Below are 21,801 nucleotides of genomic sequence, written 5' to 3'. Positions count from 1 at the left end.
TAGGTCACACTGGACCCTATCCCTAACCTCCATCATATCTACCTCTCCCCCCAGCTTAGTGTCATCCATGAACTTGCTGAGAGGGCAATACATCCCAACATCCAGATCATTAATGAGCATGATGAACAAAACTGGCCCCAGGACCAACCCCTGGGACACACCGCTTGATACCGGCTGCCAACTAGACATCGAGCCATTGATCACTACCCGTTATACTAAATTTGGAGGTAGAGCAGTTACAGGGAGGTATCAAAGTAAACAATATGGTACAAAAAAGCAAAAAGAAGGAGCAGGATGAGCCAGATCCTGAAAACCTGCGGTCTTGCATGACACAGGGCTGGTTCTCTTGAAGGTGAACTCCGGTGGGTAATCCAGCTCTGCTGTCTGCATTCTGAAAGGCAGGATTCAATATCCCGTAGAGATGTAGATTCCTGTATGCCAGTTCTGACAGCTGAGTTGAGCTATGTACCAAGAAGTTAGATATTTTTATACTTCCCGGATAGCTTACAGATCACCCACTAAACTGGCAAAATCATGGAAAAATAAGTTACTATTTGAGCTACAGGCTTTAACTGCAAAATATCTGTTGTTTAAAGAATGGCAAGTGCAAACCTACAATCATATCATTCCCATGGAATGAACCAGAGGCTGGGCAGTCATTAACTAGGCAATGAGCTAACCTCCACTTCGAAAGTCATTTACTACCTGTTTTTCCTTTTACCAAGCTTTCAAAAACTTAGCAAGGCAAAACAGTTTGGTATTTTTGTATTAAATAAAACTATTTTTTTTTATTAAATCAACTTATGTTTTTATCAAACAACATGGAAATGCCTGGACCTTTTGCAATAACAATAATAAATGCTGTCATCATGAAGATAGAGTGGGGGATATGTAGGGTCTGATTTCAATTAAAATTCTATCCATTTTCTGTACCGTAGAAGGCTTTGCAAAACACTTTTTCAGTTGTGCTTCTACAGCTGTTCACAGGCTTTCCTGCATACAAGATGGACAAGGGTTTTCTGAAGTGAGAGTTTTCTATTTCAGGTGAATTTATTTGCAAAGAACAAAGAAATGTGTGTGCCAGTGGATTTGTTTGGGTTTTTGAGCGGGAAAGGAAGTATTAGAGCAATTGCAAATATATAACCCATTTTACTTGTAGTCTCTTAAACCTCAGTTGGAAGCCATTTTTTAATGCTTACCAGGTATGCTTCCTAAAGTCTGATGAAAACACTATAATTAAAAGCAATGTGTCTGAGAGATCTCTTAATGAGAAATGGAAAGACATTGCCTTTTTATACTTCTTGTATTATATCTCAAACTGAAATAATTCCATGGACAACATATGTCTGATGTTCTGTTAATTACAGCATCCCTTTGGAGGCCATCCTGGTGACCTTTTGTGTACTATAAATCCATAAGCATTATATAAGAGCTAGGTGGTGTTATTAGAAGTAATGGTAATGCTTTGCCTCACCATGTGGGGTTCATTGAAAATATCATTTCAAATCAATATTTTGTTTTGAAAATGTTAATTTAAATAAACCAGAACAAGGTTCCTTTGGGTTTTTTGGGTTTTTTTTTTCGATTTGGCCATTAAACCGAAAAAATCAGTTATTCACTCAGCTCTATTTATGATGCTTGATGGTAACTCTGCCACACAATCTGAGGATTGGCATTGGCTTGTGAATGGAATCCCTTGAAGTCGTCAGCTGGAAAAATGATACCCACAAAGCAGGGTCTCATGGACAGGGAAGTGTAATAATGGATTAAGAAGAAATTGGCTGGTCTAGGCTTCATGCTCACTCACTTAATAGCAAGGCTCACAGTGAAAGGAGGGCCCACAGTTTTTACACCAGGCCCGTAAACACTCCCAAAGTGTCAATCTTTGAACCAAATTTTCATTAGAAAATGTGGCATTTTCCACACTCATCTACACTTACATGATTTTCCATTGCTCAAGACTAAGATCAATGCAGGGATATACTTTCCTGGTGATTTGCCTGCTCTTCTGCCTATGATTTCCTTTAAACATCTCAGTCCCACTACAAGTAGGTTGGGGGGGGGGAGAGGAGCTCTCATTTTTTGTTCTGAGCCACATTTTCCTATAATTAGTCATTGGGATGATTTAAATATATGAAATTTCCCTGCATACTAGCAAAGATTTGAAGTACTGTACTTCTGGAAAACGTAATTTCATAAATCACTATTTCAGTTTTGAATACAAGACTAACGGGGAGCATTCAGTTTGAAGAAGACATGCAAAATACTTCAGTGGGTGCTGGAGTAGCACTCATACTGGAAAGGGGACTGTGACAATCTTTTACAGGGTTCAGTGTGCACTCCCTATGCAAAATTGGCAGTGTATAAGTAAGAGGCAGGGCTAGTGACATGGGACTTGTCTACACTACCCAGCAGATCAGTGGGCAGCGATCGATCCAGTGGGGGTCGATTTATCGTGTCTATACTAGTCTGTAGTCGCTGAAGATACTGTGGTAATTAGATCTAAGTACGTCGACTTCAGCTATGCTATTCACGTAGCTGAAGTTGCGTATCTTAGATCGACCCTGCATGGTAGTGTAGACAAGCCCATGGACTCACCATGTCCCCTTTGGCAAATCTGTTGCTGCCAGCCATTCTGGACTTGTTCATTTCTTGTGCTCTTGATTGTGACTAGAAACAACCCTAGAACTCAGATTCTGTGATGAAGTCACTTTGCTGTTTGTTCACTTTTTAATGGTGATCATTTTGTGAAGATAAATAAATGGTTAGGAGAAGCAGGAAATAGCAGAGCAAGGTGCCACAATGTGTTCGCAAACTTGGCTTCTTGCTTCTAGACATCTGGTTTCCAATGCAATCTCCAGTCACACGAGAAATTTGACTGTTGGCCTTTTCTTAGTTATTTAGTCCTATTGTGAAAATTGCTACACTATGCAGCATGACTTATAGTCTCTCTCTGCTCCTGAAGGGCTCAGGAGCTGAATAGTAGGGATAATGGAGCAAGGCTGTATGGAGTACTACATACTCTTATTATAACTGGTTCCAGCAAGTATATTATTCTCTTATTTTCATGAGCATTAAATTCATTTGCACTCTGTTTTTGATAAAAGAATACTATAAATTAATTGAAAAACAAAAATACCACCCTCCCCTTTTAAAAAAAATGAATCTGGCACATATCGGGGATTATGTATAATAATGGAAATAGTCGCAACTAAATGTGAGTTGTGTGCCTATCCTTCCCAGGAACAGCAAACATGAAATGTTAATGTGGGTAAATCCATATCTAAAAATATGTTCTCTTAGGTAATGTACTATACTAATGAGGATGCAGTGGTGTGACTATTCTTTTGTCCTGATTTTTTCCAGTTACGGGAAGAGTTTGACCGTGGTGTAGATGTTGTGCTAGAAGAAGAACACAGCATCCATGATGTTGCTGCTTTATTAAAAGAATTTCTACGAGACATGCCAGATCCACTTCTCACCAAAGAACTTTACTCCGCCTTCATCAACACTCTCTGTGAGCTTTACAACCTCTTCTTTTAGTGTTTTTCCACAAGCTCAGTTCTACAGGCTCCACAAGGCCACTAATAACACTTTATTTAAGAGCCCTAGTCCCCTCTACTTCCAGTTCATTACAAATATTTGTGGATTTTCTCATATGTTGCAAAGGGCTTTACTTGCTTTTGATGCTGGATAGATAGAGCATAGAAAAAAATTTCTCAGCAGCATGGAGGTTATTCAGTGTATATAGAAAATCACATTCTATCTATCCACGTGCATACATACACCATATACATGGTGGTGGTATCCGTTAATATATTAAGCCCTGATTCTGTAATTGGATCAGCAAAGGCAGATTGTTATGCTCATGCAGAGTCACATTAAAATGAATGAGGCTTGCTCAGATGGAAGAGTCTCCCTCATTAGATCCGAATTTTGGATTGAGGGCTTTATGGAGTAATGAGATAAATGACAGAGCCATTGATTATGCCACATTTTTCATGGACTTGTTACCATTCTGCCCACTAATCCACTAATGCTTGGATTATTTCTAGTGTTCCAAACCTCTGAGCAGTGACATACAGCTCCTCTCTAAAAAAAATAATCATGCCAAAGAATTGTTTCTTTTCTCCTGCCTCCTCTTGCAGGAGTTTTGCCTTAGAGGCATTACAAATGGTTTTTAACTTTTTCAGCTATTGACTGGAATTAACCCAGACTGTCATGGGGCCCTGGCCCAGAGTGAACCCCATATGTCCAAAAGGAACTCATTGTCCAGTGCCCTCGGTGGGGTGCCTGATTGCTAGCCTTCCTCTGGGTCGCCTCCTCCTGTCGGTCACCCCTGTCTGGGTCTTCCCTGGCCTAGCCGCTGGCCTGCACACCTGAAAGTTCAGTCCCCTCCTGGGGTACTCAAAGTCCCTTCAACAGCAGTCTGACATGAACATAAACAAAAAGTTTTTCACCCTTCCTCAGCTCACAGTTCTTTATTCCTCTGGTGTGGCACTGGGCCTCAGGACTTCTTCCTTGGAGCCTGGGTAATGCAAGTGGTTATCACTCTCCTTCTTAAGCCAGGATTCCGCAGCCCTCCTCCTGGACCAGGTGTACTTCAAAAGACACTGTTTCTCTGTAAGACAGGAACCTCCTCCCTCCTTCTAGAGCTGGGTAATTCAGGCAGTTTTCAACTCACTCCTTAAGCCAGGAATCCTCATCTGTCCTCCTGGAGCAGGCGATAGTTAAACTTACTGTACGACCTTAGCTGACATCTCCCGTAGTTGGCCCCACCTAATTCTCAGAGTCAAAGAGTTTGGCAGCTTTCTCCTGCTGTGAGGGAGGAAATAGCATTAATGGTCCCCTTCTCCTAGCTCATTCCCAGTTGGTTAAGTGAGAGGGGAGTCTTGCCTTCCCACCTCCACAAGTCTCCTTGAGATTTTCTTCCAAGCACCACCTATTCCCAGGAATGAGTCCTCTCTGTCAATAACTCCTATTATATAAGGACCTTTCAAACCTTAAAGAGACAAGCTACGTGATTGGGTGGACTGACCACTGGACACCACCCCATCACACAGGCCAAAACCCAAGATCCAAATTTTACACTCAGATTCAAACTTCATGATAATTCACGGGACTCACAACCATGGTTCAAAATACTCCTGCCTGTCGAGGTCTCAAGCTGAAAATCTGAATTCAAGCTCTGCCAGATTTCTGAGTGTTTAAATTTAGCCCATATAAGAAAGATGTTCAAGCTGCAAACTCATATGTGTACTGAGATCCTTCTTTGGGTTTCAGATTTGAGATCCTGTCTCAGGCCCATCTCTACTGTTGATTAACATTGCATTTAGATGTATGAACTGACTACAAACAGTGCAGAATTTATGTGCTCTTTCTTGCTGCTTTTCAGGTTTCCCAGTCATGCTCCAGGAAAGAAAGTCGTAAGAAAACTAATTAAAAATGGTTAAAGCATAAATTCAAATAGAATACTTTAAAACTAAAATTCTCCTGGATGCCTGTACATGCAGCCACCAATATCCAGTATAAATATATATGTAAAGTGACAGTAAGGCACATTAGGTCAAACCCTACTTTTGTTTCCATAACTTAAGCAGAATTTAAATCTGAGACAGCAGACACTATTAATTCTACAACTCCATTATTGGCTGAGACAGGATCACAGAATAAAAAAGAAATATTTTGTGCAACTGATATGTACTTGAAGTTATATCAGCCTACCTTTAAAAATGTATGAGAAACATGGTCAGTGAACTCCTTATACAATTCTTTTCTTATATTATTCTTCTAGCTGGAGCATTACAGAGTGTGTGTACATTCCATTTAGGTTAGTTTCAATGTTTTTCTCAGATTTTTCTTTTTTCCTCTTAGTATTAGAGCCAGATGAACAACTAAGCACCTTACAGCTTCTTATTTATCTTCTACCTCCCTGTAACTGCGACACCTTACACAGACTCCTGCAGTTCCTCTTTACGGTGGCTAGCCATGCAGAAGACAGCACAGACAAAGATGGCCAGGAGGTAGGTTCATATCATTCATGTTCTTTCACTTCCATTACTCCCTGTTCTAAGGACATATTTATAAAAGATGAGAAACTGAGAGCCTAGAATCATAAACATTAAAGATGGAATTGACTTAATATTGCCCTCCCCATTGCCGTCCAGTTGTTTACAACAGTATATTCCTGAGACTGTTATGTATTGTAGTTTTTAAATGACTCAATCAATGAGGCATCCACCACTTCCTGTGGGAGATTCAGAGCCTAATAGACTTCGCTGTTAAGAAATAGCTAATTCAATCTAGCCTAATTTTTTCCTAGTTTCGTTTCATCCCATTATATTATATGGAACAAAAGGCTATGAGTCAAAGAACCTGCCTTTCATTTCCGACTCTGCCACTGACTTGCAGTGAGACATTGGGCAAGTCAGTTCACCTCTCTCTGCCTCATGTTTGCCATATATAAAATTGGGATAATGAGTGGGATCCATGAAGAGGTTTAAACATTGCAGTGCTGAGTGTCATGGCACCTAGAAAAATCACAGAAGAACATTGCAACCCTGAAAGCCTGAGCTAGGCACCCAGGCTCCTTATACAATGAATGGGGAGAGATAAGTGCCTAAGAACGCAACCCACAAAAGCCAGCATGCTATGCAGGGAGCTGCCTAAACTAGCCAATGGGAGAAGCTGAGGAGAGGGGTGTATGCTAAGCCTCTCCCCTCTCTCAGAGATGAGCACTTCCCTGCAGCTTGGACTTAGGTGCCTATCTCTGCTAGTGAACCCCTCTCCTGGAATTAGGCTTGCCACATCAAATGGCCCGAGGAGCAGGGTCCTCCATTGATATTTTTAGCTCAATGTTAGAGGAGACCCCTGTTCTAATCCTTCCTCTCCCTCTGTCAGAGGAGAGAATTTAAATCCAGGTCTCCCACATCCCAGGTAAGTGCTCTAACCACTAGAATAAATGTTATAAAGTGGGTGCCTCCACCGTCTAGATTTTGAATGAGACCCAATCCAGTAGGTGTGCGCAGAGGACACCTACTGAATCAGGCCCAGCACGCAACGGAGATGACCGAATGCCTCTCTTTCCCTGGTTCGTGAATTGCTCTGGGGCTTGTGTGGGGTATAGGTATCCAGACACCTAAAGGAGACAGCAGTGCACAAGCCTAGAGGCAGAAACGTAGAGAAATTTTACTTTATAAACTTTGGTGCTGAGTGAATTTAGGTTCCCACAGTGTTTAGTGAGAGTTTTGTGGATCATCGAAGTAGAGCCAAAAGCAGGACTTAGGCACCTAGGCCTGGGGTTTAGGTGCCAAGTATCTTTGTGGATCTCACCCCATGACACACCTACTTTTGTAAAGCACTTTGAGGTGTTTGGGTAAAAAACACAGTCATTATTTATTGTTAATTATTTATGGCTTCTAGCTGTAGCTCCTTGAGGAACCCTAAACAATTTTTAGTGCAATCAGATATTTGGATGTCTGCGGATGGAATTTTCACAAACATTAAAATGGCTTAGGAGGACAAATCCTATTGAAAGTCAATAGTACTATGGTGCTTAGGCATTTTTTAAAATCCCATCCAAAATACTGCTATTTTCACACTCAGCTAGCAGTTGGTGGAAAAGTGCAGACACAATAATTAGGGATCTACCAAATTTACGGTGATGAAAATCGTGTCACAGACTGTGAAAGCTGGTCTTACCTGTGAAATCTGGTCTCCAGCCGTCTGGCTCTGAGAGTGGCTGCTGCTGCCTGGGCACCCAGCTCTGAAGGCAGCCACCAGCAGCAGCACAGAAGTAAGAGTAGCAGTACTGTCCCTCCCCTCCCCCATGGAATTAGCCTAAAGCGGTAGTACTTTGCTGGGGCTATGTGGTTAGATGTTAGGTCCTATTCTTCTACTTCCGGGCTTTGTGAGAGGAGAGCAATGAAAGCAATGAAAGTTTTGGAAGCAATGAACTTCTTTAAGGTCAAAGAGAGAGAGAGAATATCAACTAATGATGGACAGCCAGAGAAAACATGTCCCTAATTTATATTCTTTTTCTTCTAGGTTATTGGGAACAAAATGACATCACTGAATCTGGCCACGATATTTGGGCCTAACCTGTTGCACAAGCAGAAGTCTACAGACAAAGAATTCACAGTTCAGAGTTCAGCTCGAGCTGAGGAGAGTACTGCAATCATTGCTGTTGTACAAAAGATGATTGAAAACTATGAAACCCTTTTCATGGTAGGTGAATGTTCCTTAATATTACACCAACTGATTTTGCATTTGACTCTTCAAGTCAGGATATCCTAGACGGTGTTACCGAGAAGTTAAATTGAACTACGTTCAAATAAATTAAGCAAACATTGTTATATGAAGGAATGATTAGCATTGGTTGAATGCAATTGGTAAGCAGGCTACATCTTCTTACTTTAGGAAACGAGCTTTGTAATGAGGGTTAAGCATTAAAAATGGGTAGATAAAAAGCTTCTTGCACATAAGGGGAATGTATCCTGATTGATCAGGTTCTCTAAAGATTTAGGAAGGAAACTTGTTTAAGCTGCACCAAATATTTATATATCTAGAGGAAGATGCTAAATTAGTTCCTAGATGATTTTTTCTGCTTTTGTGGGACTGAATTATTTATTAAGTTGTGAGTTAAACAATGCAGCAGTGTAATACAATTAATGAAAATTCCTTTGTCTGAGCCAGGAGGGGAAAGAGAAACCTTTAGCCACTTCAAGGATTGGTGCCAGCCCCTAACCCCTCATTGACTTGAGGAGAGACAGGTCTGAGGGGTGCTCTTAGTAGGCTGACTGTTTGGACAGAACGAGTGCAGCATAAGCCTATTTGTTCTTAGGCATCCAAAAGGAGAAGTTATAAGTAAGACTGTGGGTTTGTCACGGAAGTCACGGATTCCGTGACCTCCATGACTTCTGCAGTGGCAGTGAGCTTGGCTCAGGGGCAGCTCAGGCAGTCTCAGGCCACCCCACCCCACCCCTCCAGCAGCAGCAGAGTTTGGCGGTGGGTGGAGGCAGGGTTGGGGCACGGGACAGGGTGAGGTGGGCTCTGGGCGGCACTTAACTGGGGGGCTCCCTGGAAGTGACAACATCCCCCTTTCTCAGCTGCTAGGTGGAGACATGGCTGCCTCTGACTGTAGGCATCACCCCTGCAGCTGCCATTGGCAGCGGTTCCCGGCCAGTGGGAGCTGCGAAGCCAGCACTTGGGGTGGACGCAGCGCGCAGAGCTGTCTGGCCATGTCTCCACCTAGCAGCTAAGCAAGGGGCATGTTGCTGCTTCTGTGGAGCTCCCCAAGTAAGACTGCCCAGAGCCTGCCTCACCCCCATCCTATGCCCCAACACCCTGCCCCCTCCCACACCCACTCTCTGCTGTGGGGGGAGATGCACAGAACCAGGTAGGGAGCCTGCCGGCCTCCCCCTCCCCAGCACCAGTGTGGTTCCCAGGCTGAGCACCATGTCATCTCCCCCACCCCCCCCCCAGCACTCAGGCTGCTCTTCCCCCCCCCCCCCCCCCCCCGGTTTTAGTCAGGGGTATATAGTAAAAGTCATGGACAGGTCACGGGCTGTGAATTTTTGTTTATTGCCTGTGGTTTGTCCATGACTTTTACTAAAAATACCCATGACTAAAATGTAGCCTTAGTTATAAGCCCTTCTCTCTGCCCAAGGGCACCATTCTGGGCGGTAAAGAAAAGCTTGGATTATAAGGAAAGGATGACCTGTACTAGACAAGTTATTGCTGCATAGTTCCCAGATGTATTACTTAATAAAGTTGTGGCCTAGTTAAATCACATTCCTGGCATCTTGTCTTTCTTCCTATGGTCTACAAAACTATCACTCAGTTTAGTATGATTTATGATCTTGGCTTAAGAGAGCCTCTGGGCTGGAATAACAGACTAGTGCAGGTCTGAATTGTCAGTGGTATCTTTCCTTCATTTTAAGGAAACTAAATTCACACAAATGTCATGAAGAAAAAGAAAACTTTTTTAAGTCTTAGAAAGGTAAGAATAGTTGTGTGTTCTGTTCTGTTCTGTTTTGTTTTCCATTATAACTAAGTAGCAGCATTCATTGCACTGCTGGTGATCAGTTCTCAAAACAGGAAGACAAAAGAAAGGGACCTGTAATGATAGAGCATAGATGGGAGCTGGAGAGAAGATAGGAAAATATGCAATGTGATAGCATAGGTTTGAGGAATGTAACACAATGTGGAACATACTGCAGGGCAGGACATAGCTGGGGAGAGAAGGGCATGAGAAAGTGAGAGTAAACACTGCTTGCCAGGTCCAATAACAGCATCAGATGAGCTGCTCTGTCTTTCTCATACTGTACTTCCTTCCATTACATCCTGTGCATTATTTTTTATTCTTGTTCCAGTGAAACATTCAGCCATTTGTTTTTCTTTTGCTTTTACAGTTCAGGAACATTTCTGGTATATTTTTCCTTCTAGGGAAAAAAATGATGGAGCTGTGCTCCTGTGAGAGCTGCTGCTTCCTTGGAGCAGTGCTGGCAATAATGATTTTGTTACAGCAAGTTTACATAAAACAAATGTTGAAGTATTATTATTTTTGTTTCGCTGAACGAACATTTTATGGAACAGCCACATTTCAGCACATTACCCTCTAGGCACACATTCAGATTTTTAAAGTGGAAAGGGTGGGGTTTAGGGATTGACTAACCTACATGTGGACTCTTTTAATTGTGACAGTTTTATTCCTTTCTCTCTTCAGTGCTAGCATTTTTATCTGAAGGTTAAACACAGTGCAGGGAAAACAGAAATCATTTTCTTTTGTTTTCTGGAGTAGCTTTTCCGTTTTTGGAGTGAAATTAAAGTCTGTGTATCTGAATGCCAGACTAGATGGATAGCTGGATGCAGGGGGAAACTATACCTACCCAAATGTTCTTTATATGACTAAAGTATATTGGTTTGAAACATTCTGAAATGTACAGCACACAAGCATCTCTGGAGATTTTGCTCTTCCCAGGGTTTAACATACAGAGTGGTTTGTTGTTTTCTTGTGCCTGTTTTCAGGAATGAAACTACGTTCCATGTCAGTAGTTGTTTTTAGTAGCCTCAAACGTCTTGTATTTATTGTTTCATAGGAGCACCATGGGTCTGTATTCATTTTGTTAATGTCACTATTGGGGTTCAATTAAATGTTTTTTTGTTCTCTGTGAAATTAGCACACTGCATCCTTTGCAAAGTTGCTGGGTTGCTGGGAACAGACCCGTAAATTTATTTGTAGCAGAACTCTGATGATTCCCAATCAGGCAGCAGCAAATTGTTAGCCAAACCCCAGGGAGTGGGGGAATGCCAGGACTGCTGTTTATAGTTATTGTTTGACATTTGTACTACTTTCAAATTGAGAAACAGCTGGACTAGAGCATGCAGCCACAGTATATAACATATAGTGCATTACTGCCAGGGTGATTTTTTTGGTTTAGTTTGTTTTTTTAAACACTATGACTGGCTTCAGCATTGAGAGTGGAGCAAGATTAGTGAAATAAAATCTAATAGAAACAATGTGATATTTGGCCCAGACCACAGACTTCAGAATGGTTTTGAGTTATTTCTGGGTCAAGAAGATACTGTTTGTCAGAAGGAACCCAGATAATTATGCTTAGTTTTCTAAAACAGATTCCAGCAATTCAGATTAATACCAGCAATCTAAAGTGAATTTACTATAGTAGAGATATCCTTGCCACCAGTCCAGGCTCAATTGTGCATTTATGTTGGTTCCCAAATTCCCTTTGATTGCAGTGGGATTTAGAGGTGCAGTTATATAGGATAGGGGCCTATAAAAGACTGCTGCTCTCCAACTCCCTAACTAAGGCCCCCGTCATGCAACTGGATCCCAGTAGGTAGACTCATACATCCACATCGTGTCCCATTGACTCCACTGGAATTCTGCATGGGTGCAGGAGTCCAAGCTGCCAAGTGTCATGCATTTAGCACCCCCGATACACACTCCTGCATCTCAGGTGAATTCTCACATATCTAGCTCAGCTGCAGCGAGGCAGCAGGCATTTGCCTGCAGTTCCCAATTGTCATTGATAGAGGCCACTATGGCATTCACTGCGCAGGCCGCCAGCCACCATTTGTCCATGGCAGTGGTTTTCAAACTTTTTTTCTGGGAACCCAGTTGAAGAAAATTGTTGATGCTCGTGACCCAACAGAGCTGGGGATGAGGGGTTTGGGGTGTAGGAGGGGCTCAGGGCTGGCGTGCAGGGGTGAGGGCAGCAGGGTGGGGCTGGGAATGAGGGGTTCAGGGTGTGGCAGGGGGCTGTGGGCTGGGGCAGGGGGTTGGGGTGTGGGAGTGGGTCAGGGCTCTGGGCTGGGGGTGCATGCTTGGGGTGGTGCCAGGGATGAGGGATATGGGGTTCAGGAAGGGGTTCCAAATGTGGGGAGGGCTCAGGGCTGGGGCAGGGGGGTTGGGGCGCAGACTGACCTCCAGCGGCTCCTGGTCAGCGGCGCAGCTGGGGTGCAGAGGCAGGCTTCCCACCTGTCCTGGCATCGCGGACTGCGCTTCACCCCAGAAGCGGGCAGCAGCAGGTCCGACTCTCAGGCAGAGGCGCAAAGCAGATTTGTGCAACTCTTGTCCACAGGCACTGCCCCACCCCCATTCCCACTGGCCAGTTCTCACAGTTTGAAAAACACTGCTCCATGGTCCTCCTGCTAGACCTAAGTCAAGAATGGGCAGCTGGGAGATAGCACAAGATGAGACCTCATAACAGCTCCAGGGTTCCTCAGCTACACCATTCCTAGTTACCTGTAGAGCCCCTACCACCATGTATCTTGTATTTTGACAGTCCCCTGCCCTCCTGGAACCCTAGCACCCACCTTCCTCCCAGCAGCCACCAGCATTATCAACAGCCCCAGCAACCTCACAGCTTCCATCTCTGCGCATTCCCACCACCACTGCCAAGTTTTGTGCAGCTCCATGACCTACCCTCAGCAGTTTGTATGCAAATCATTCACATGTATGCAAATGAATTATATTTGCATAAAATGTTATACATGAAGAAAAACAAAACTTGGGTGTTATGAAACGTCCACCAGCCTAAATCCAGTTGCAGGATCAAGGCTTAAGTTGCTTCATTCACCCTTTTTAAAATTCTACATACATTATATAGCTGGCTGTTTTCATTTTATAGATTTTTCTTCCCATAAATCTATTAGAGTTTTCAGGGAATTGTTTAGTTTTATATTTGTAAGGAAAAATGTTGACACTTCAAACTTTTTTTTATTTTGGCCAAAGTCCTGTTTACTGAATATTTTTATGATTAGCAACTTGATGTTACTTACTCAACGTAGTATGCAGGAGGAAGCAAACTCTGCTTTCCCCTAAAATTTTCTTTAGAATCAAATCTATTGTTCACAAAGGCCACATAAATTGAGAGGTCACAAGGCTAGATTATGGCAGTAGGATTCCAAAAGGGCACTCCTGTAGAAAGAAGATTGATTATTTAAGGACTGATTAACAAACACCCAAAATGTAAGCAAAAGAGAAAATTGTGCATGGACATGCACAATTATTATAAAGATTTTATATCTATTTTAATTAATGAGCATTTATTTATCTCCAATTACCAGTATTTCCTTTGTTGTTCAAGCCTGTGCCCATTCTGTGCCTTGAGTGCATTTATAAATATTAAAGTTTTATGACAATTACTACATAGTCCAAAGAAATACAAATTATGTCTCTCCAAATACTTCCCCAAACACCCCCTCATCCCTAAGGAATCTATTAGGAATCCTATTCATATTTCCCAGTAAATGCCTGGGAGAACAAATGAACTGTGCAGATTGACCTGAACATCATCTGATTGTTAACTCTGACAAACTGAGGCCAGAAATAGACTGCATAGTTTACTAAGGGTATGTTTACATTGCAATTAGACACCCACAGCCGGCCCATGACAGCTGACTTGGGCTTGCAGGGCTCGGGCTAAGGAACCGTTTAATAGTGGTGTAGATGGTCGGACTTGGGATGGAACCTGAGCTCTGAGACACCCCAACCCCCTGCCGGGTTCTAGAGCCAAGTCTTCAGCCTGAGTCTGAACATCTATACCACAAGTAAACAGCCCCTTAGCCTGAGCTCCACGAGCCCAAGTTCACTAGCACAGGCCAGCTGCCCGTCTTTCATTGTAGCCACCCCCTGAGACTGTTCTGCTTCCAGATCCACCCATCATGAACAAACCAGACATGGTTAGTTCAGGTTCCTCAGGTGATTTCTCTGTTACAGCATTGCACGGGGAGCAATGAATTATCTGATGTAATTTGGACCCAACACATTTAAAGTTTGGTAGATAAAACTTCAGTATGTAAATTGCACCTGGAAAACACACTGGCAGCCCGCGCAGATCCTTGAGTACTAGTGCAACATGCTCCCAGTGAGCGAACCCTTGCTACCTCCTCAAGACAAGTTGCCATATTCTGCAGCAGTTGAAATTGCCAAGTGGTTTTAAGGTTGAGCTCCACGTAGAATGCATTGCAATAATTCAGTTGGGAGGTGATAGGTCATGTGTCTCTGTGGCGAGGTCCAAGTCAAAAAGAAGATGGCACAGCCTCTTAACTATCCTTAAAGAGTAAAAAGCCTTTAAGAAAGATGTAGATAAAGTGGAGAGAGTCCAGAGGAGAGCAACAAAAGTAATAAAAGGTTTAGAAACCTTGACCTTTGAGGAACGGTTAAAAATATTGGGCATGCTTAGTTTTGAGAAAAGAAGACTGAGGTCTTCAAGTATGTTAAGAGCTGTTATAAAGAGGACAGTGATCAGTTGTTCCCTAGGCCCACTGAAGGTAGTACAGGAAGAAATGGGCTTCAGTAAAGATTTACATTAGATATTAGGAAAATCTTTCTAACTGGAAGGGTAGTTAAGCTCTGGAATTGGCTTCCAAGAGAGGTTATGGAATTCCTGTCATTGGAGATTTAAGAAAAGTTTGGACAAACACCTGTGAGAGGTGGTCTGAGTTTACTTGGTCTTACCTCAGTGCAGGGGCAATATAAGGTTCCTCCCAGCACTTCATTTCTATGATTCTGTAAACTCAGTCTTGACCAGATAGACGGTCACCCAGCTTACCATCATCTAAGTCACAGTCTTAGTTATGTGCTGTGTAAGATGGTCAACAACTGCCCTGCCAGGTCTGATGAAACGGAGAGACAGTCGGCTATCATTCACAAACATGAGACAGAAATATTCAGATCCTCACCCTATCTGCCCCTGAAAATGCTGAACAGAAGGGAGGGAGAGAAGAGAATCGTATGGCACCACATGTGGGAGGACCTTGTGGGTAGATAAGCAGCCTGACAATATTATCCTGTGTATCATTTCAATAAGAGCTATTCCAAAACAAGGCTTAGCTCTCTCTGCTAACAACTCTGGCTGTTCCAGGTGTGCTTCATGGTCAGCCGTATCAAAGGCACCCAAAAGCTACTGTATAACAAAATGGATGCTTAAAGTCTGGCTTTTGGACTGAGATTTTCAAAGGACCTAAGGCATAACATAAGAACGGCCGTACCGGGTCAGACCAAAGGTCCATCTAACCCAGTATCTGTCTACCAACAGTGATCAATGCCAGGTGCCCCAGAGGGAGTGAACCTAACAGGCAATGATCAAGTGATCTCTCTCCTGCCATCCATCTCCATTCTCTGACGAATAGAGGCTAGGGACACCATTCTTTACCCATCCTGGCTAATAGCCATTTATGGACTTAACCACTATGAATTTATCCAGTTCTCTTTTAAGCAGAGTTAGGTGCACAGTTCCCAAGGCCTAGGCACCACTGAAGTCCCACTTTTGCCCTGTGGCACTTGTGCCCCTGAGTGAAAGTTGGACAACTAACTTCTTTAGGCCCCTTTGATAATCCAGATTTAGGCTCCTAAATAAATGGCCTGATTTTCAAAAGTACTTAGCACTGAGCAGCTCCCATTGAAATTAAGTAATTGGATAACTGAACAGAATCAGGCCCACTGGACACCAGCCTACCCAAGAAGCAAGCTGGTTTTCAACTGCAAAGAATGTGCTGCAACCAGGTCCTGGCCCTCACTACATACATCGAGGCAGGATTCCAATGAAACTCAAGACTGGTACAGCCTTCATTGATCAGTCAGCAGCATTTGACACAGCCTAGAAGGAAGGTCTGCTACTGAAACTGGCCAAAGTGATCCCCTGCATGCGGATTCGCAGGCTGCTGAACTGCATGCTTAGCAACTGAAGGATGTACATATACCTCATAGATTAAATAGGCTAGCACAAGGCTCTGTAGATGCTCCAACACTCTTCAATGTATACACAAGCAATATGCCTGAAACAATAGTGCAGAAATTTGTATATGCTGATGATTTGCACTCGCAACTCAGCCCCATATCTGTAAAGAACTTGAAGTGACCCTTACATCTGACATTAAGATCATGGAGGAGTACTTCCAAAAGTGGCAGCTGAGACCAAATTCAGGCAAATCAGTAGTCTCTACTTTCCACCTAGACAACAGAATTGCACAAACCACTCTGTTTTGTTGTGAAACTGTGCGTTATGACCCATACCCAATCTATCTCAGTATCATTCTTGACCACACACTGACCTTTCATGACCACCTCAAAAAATAGCCTCTAAAGTGAAGACTCCCATCAGCATTATTCAGAAGTTAGTGGGAACAAGTTGGGGATCAACTGTCCCAGTGCTATGAACATTGGTCTTGGCCTTTCTGTACTCAGTTGCAGAGTACTGTGCATCGGTGTAGGCAAGAAGCTGCCATACCCAACTTGTGGGTAAGCAGCTGAATCAGACCATGCTAATCATCATGAGAACTTTAAAATCAGCATCTCTACTGTGGCTATCTCTATTAGCAAACATTGAATCTCCAGCTATCCATTGAGCTAGAGCCATAGCATGAGAACTTAAACATGCCAAAGATTACCCAGCACTTCCTATTCAGACGGTTATGGATAACATACCCTAACAATGCCTGAAATTGAAAAAAACATGTGACCACCTCATGCCTCTGGATTTGGCCAGGGAATGGCAAAGTGTGTGCACATCATCTACCATTCTAAACAAGCACATTACAAACGCCCCCCCCCCCCGCCCCAAGTTATGCAAACCCGACTTATGCAAATCCTCACTTTCGGAAAAAGTTCCGTAAGCTAGAAATAGGAGGTTTTTTTGTTTTTGTGTTTTTGCGTAATGGTCGGGTATAAGTTTCCAACTTACGCAAAATTCAAGTTATGCAAGGCGTTCCACAATGGAACGCTTGCGTAAGTCGGGAAGCATCTGTACTACTGACCCAACAAACCACCCTCCCGATTTTAACCTGCCACACAGAATTTGGACCACACTGAACTGCATCCAAACAAACCATAGAAGATGCAGCCACTTGATGCTGAAGTAAAAAATCAAAGACTCCCCTTCGTGCAACTACGGTGAGAATATCCAAACCATTGAACACATCATACTGCAGTGTCGTAAATATGGATTCAAAGGTGAATTGGATGATATCCACAATGTCACAGAAGAGGCCTTGAAATGACTTATGGACCTAGAACTCCATCTATGGAATGTTGCTCTGTAGATGCCATGCATGCACGCACGAGAGAGAGAGCAAGTGCAAGCCTGGACACGTGTGGAGGTACAACCACCATGTTCTCATTTCTAAACAAAAAGGGATTGGGCAATATATAAGAAAAACGCCCTAGAATACTCTGTCCTTCCAGTATAGAATTTCACATTTAGTTTTCCAGGTTCTAAAAGAAAAGAAATCCAGTTATTTGTTTGGGGATTTTATAAGCTCCACTGGCTTTTTAAGTGGAAATGTGAGTTCTTTAAACCAGAGCTTTGGAGCTGTACGACCACAAGTAGTTCCTTTGAAATCCATAGGTTTTGTCCAGACCTGTACTGGAAACCAATGAGATACTTGATAGTGGTCACTTAACACTGACATACAAGATGATTTTTAGTCCTATATACATCTGTGTTATATATATTTTTCTCTTGTGTATGAGTTTATGTATGCATAGTTATATCAACTTATATTTACATAGTATTTTATATAATTGTGCACAATTTTATTTTCATGCACAAGTCTCATGTTTTAAAATGGGCATAATAAAAAATGAAAATACACTGTAGGATATTCTTCTGCAACTAACTTCTTAATGTTGTTTTCATTGTAGGTTCCCCCTGACCTACAGAATGAAGTGCTAATTAGTTTGTTAGAGACTGACCCAGATGTTGTGGACTATTTGCTGAGAAGGAAAGCTTCCCAGTCATCGTGAGTAATATGTTTTTTCATGATCTCTGTTCCTGCTGGGAATTTTCATTTTCCATTGGAAGTGTTCAAAAGATTCTAGTTTTCCTCAGTTCTTTTGCATTCTCTGAAGGAGTCAGAGAGTGCTCCCTATGACATTGACTCTTCTAAAGAAATTACGCCTCTTCAACATTGTTTTCTGAAGACAAAATTTTACTGTTTCTAAGAAAGGTTTGTGTACTGCTGCAGAGAACATACCATTAGGTGTACATAAATATATTCAATGCACTATAGCCTAGTAACCCACTGGTACATGTCTTGTGTTTGTTGTGCTCTTGTGCTTTTGGTAACACAGCACATGTATTACACTATCATTGACATATACCCTGCAGTGCCTTAACAGAATCATGGCTAGCAGTTTGACCAGTCTGTTGCCCTCTTCCTATCATACACATTCATAAGCTTCCGAAGTAGACACGACATTGCTAATACTCTGATTGCTATAATAGAAAGTGTATTGACAGTGGATGGACAGATCTAGCGGTGTGTTTAATGAAGGGCAAGAAAAAAAACAACCCTGCCAGTCACCGGAATAAATATGGTACACAAAATATTCATATTCTTCTCTGTTAAATAGATGATCTATTCCTGCCTATACCCATGTGCCTTGATGCTATAACTTTATATATTTGGAATAGTGAGACTGCCAGCTTTCTAATAGGATTCCTTCTAGCCCTAGTAGGTCCCAGGATATCAGACCTTAAAATCATAACATTATTATTTATGGTAAAGCTATTTAAGATAATTTTTTAGGAGTTTCCTAAATTGAAAACTATTTGGGACGGGATGGACTGACTGTATCTTGTGGATGTGGAAAGTGCCTAGCACATTGTGGTTGCTTCCAGAATAAATAGTAAGTTTCTAAAATCCACTAACAATGATTTTTCTGTGGTGTCGTACGGTCACATAATTTCAGATGTATGCCAATGTATGCCTTTATGTTAGACCTCACCATCTATGGTATATAGCAGGGATCGGCAACCTTTCAGAAGTGGTGTGCCGAATCTTCATTTGTTCACTCTAATTTAAGGTTTTGTATGCCAGTAATGTATTTTAACATTTTTAGAAGGTCTCTTTCTATAAGTCTATAATATATAACTAAACTATTGTTGTATATGAAGTAAAAAAGGCTTTTAAAATGTTTAAGAAGCTTCATTTAAAATTAAATTAAAATGCAGAGCCCCCCCCCCCCCCCCCCCAGACTGGTGGCCAAGACCTGGGCAGTGTGAGTGCCACTGAAAATCAGCTTGCGTGCTGCCTTCGGCACCCATGCCATAGGTTGCCTACCCCTAGTATATAGAGATGTATGATTGTGTTCACGTATGGATACATGTTCTGATTTATCATAGACTTAAGTTACAAAACGTTGTGCATGTGAAGGTTTATTCTTAAATCCTTCACTGAATACTCTAAAAAGCTTATTGATCTTTCCTTGTGCATCCTTATTTTTCAGCCAACATGCACACATGCAGGGGACAGTGGATATCTTGTGCAAATCACAAGTTCCTCTTCCCACCCCTCAAGGAAAGGTTTTCAGTGACAGAAGGAGATAATAGGTGCAGTACTACCTGTTTGTTGTACTTTAAAAAATAGAATATTAAAATGTCCCTGAGAATAGAAATATGTTTTGTCGTTTTTCTTTTATCTGGCTACCAACTGATTTATGAAAGACTCACTTTTCTTTGCTATTTATGTTGATGCAAGTATGTTTTCAGCTGTGATTGGAAACTTTTGGGTAAGAATTTGGCTAAGAATATTGGCTCAGTGTTAATGCAAGGGATGTGCTGTTTCTAAGGGATGGGTATGTTGCAGAAAATAATTTCCATTTAAAGACATGGGAGCATTTTTTTGGCCACATATATCTTGGTTATTTTTCCTGCGAGAAGAGGGAGGCAGTAGAGAACAAGGGAGATGTCTACATAGATTTAATCAAAATGAGCCTCCAAAATATAACCACATTCCTTAATGGATTTTGCTGACCATGTACTTGAGTATGGATTTCAATTTGGACCCATGGGATGGAAAACTTTACATATTCCTTAATAATTCAATAGACAAGCTCCATTCTCAAAGAATTAATTGTTCTCACACACTAAGCTATGAAACCAACTTCAACATTTTATTCTCATGCAAATTATCCTGTGGCTACTACAACTGGTGCATGCACTGGACCAGCCTTCCACATCTATGTTTTTAATGCCACTGAAAAATTTCTTGACTCTGTTTTAGCCATAACATAGCAATCTCTTTGTTTTCCTCCTCAAAGGCAGACAAAACAGAGTTTCCTCATTTTCCACTTCTCTTAAAAGTTGAGTATCTTGTATGAAACATCAGGGAAAGGTAATAGGGTTGGGCATTGAGAAGTGCTAATTACTATTAACATTGCACTAATTACCACATCAGATTTTTGGATAATTTCCCTGACATTTTTGTACTTCGCATTAATGACGATGAAGCTTTGGGGTCTCCAGCTGCAAAGTGAATCAAATCTAAATTACCTCTAAATAAAAATAGTTCCTTAAGACCATTTATGGTTTACCATTTTTAAGTAGTCATCATAGAGTAAAAATATTTGAAAATGATAGATTTTTTTGTTTGAAGTTCTCTTTAGATAATGGTTTTTAATAGGGCTATTGATTAATCACAGTTAATTTACGCGACTAATTCAAAAAAATTAATGGCAATTGAAAAAATTAATCGCATGAATCACAGTTTTAATTGCATTGTTAAACAACAGAATACCAATTGAAACTTATTCAGTATTTTTGGATGTTTTACTACATTTTCATATATATTGATGTCAATTACAACACAGAATACAAAGTGCAGACTGCTCACTCTATATTATAAACAAAAGAAACAGTATTTTTCAGTTTACCTCATACAAGTACTGTAGTGCAATCGCTTTATCATGAAAGTGCAACTTAAAATTTAGATTTTTTTTGTTACATAACTGCACTCACTCAAAAACAAAACAATGCACAACTTTAGCGCTTACAAGTTCATTCAGTCCTACTTCTCGTTCAGCCAATTGCTAAGACAAACACGTTTGTTTACATTTACGGAAGAGAGTGCTACCCACTTCATTTTACAGTGTCATCAGAAAGTGAGAATAGGCATTTGCATAGCACTTTTGTAGCTGGCATTGCAACGTATTTACATACCAGATAATGCTAAACATTCGTATGCCCTTTCATGCTTCAGCCACCATTCTGATTACACTTGTTAAAAAAAATGTGTTAATTAAATTTGTGACTGAACTCCTTGGGGGAGAATTGTATGTCTCCGGCTCTATTTTACCTGCATTCTGCCAGATATTTCATGTTATAGTAGTCTCGGATGATGACTCAGCACGTTGTTCATTTTAAGAACACTTTTGCTGCAGATTTAACAAAACGCGAAGCAGGTACCAGTGTGAGATTTCTAAAGATAGCTACAGCACTTGAACCATGCTTTAAGAATCTGAAGAGCCTTCCAAAATCTGAGAGGGACAAGGTGTGG

At 41.7% G+C, this 21,801-nt stretch overlaps 1 protein-coding gene across 4 annotated transcripts in view; it reads left to right on the top strand.

Annotated features, from left to right (window-relative positions):
- ARHGAP6 (Rho GTPase activating protein 6) overlaps nt 1–21,801 on the top strand; it is a 522,412-nt gene that overhangs the window by 489,928 nt on the left and 10,683 nt on the right. For all 4 annotated transcript variants that reach the window (XM_030572709.1, XM_030572718.1, XM_030572735.1 and 1 more), the window contains exons 7-10: nt 3,367–3,517; nt 5,875–6,023; nt 8,047–8,226; nt 18,167–18,264. In XM_030572709.1, the coding sequence (XP_030428569.1) occupies nt 3,367–3,517; nt 5,875–6,023; nt 8,047–8,226; nt 18,167–18,264 (578 nt within the window). The remainder of the gene's footprint in view (nt 1–3,366; nt 3,518–5,874; nt 6,024–8,046; nt 8,227–18,166; nt 18,265–21,801) is intronic.

This window comes from Gopherus evgoodei, chromosome 1 (genome assembly GCF_007399415.2).
Source record: "Gopherus evgoodei ecotype Sinaloan lineage chromosome 1, rGopEvg1_v1.p, whole genome shotgun sequence".
Taxonomy (NCBI): Eukaryota; Metazoa; Chordata; order Testudines; family Testudinidae; genus Gopherus; species Gopherus evgoodei.
The sequence above is the reverse complement of the archived record's forward strand: the minus strand, read 5'-3'. Positions and strand labels throughout refer to the sequence as shown.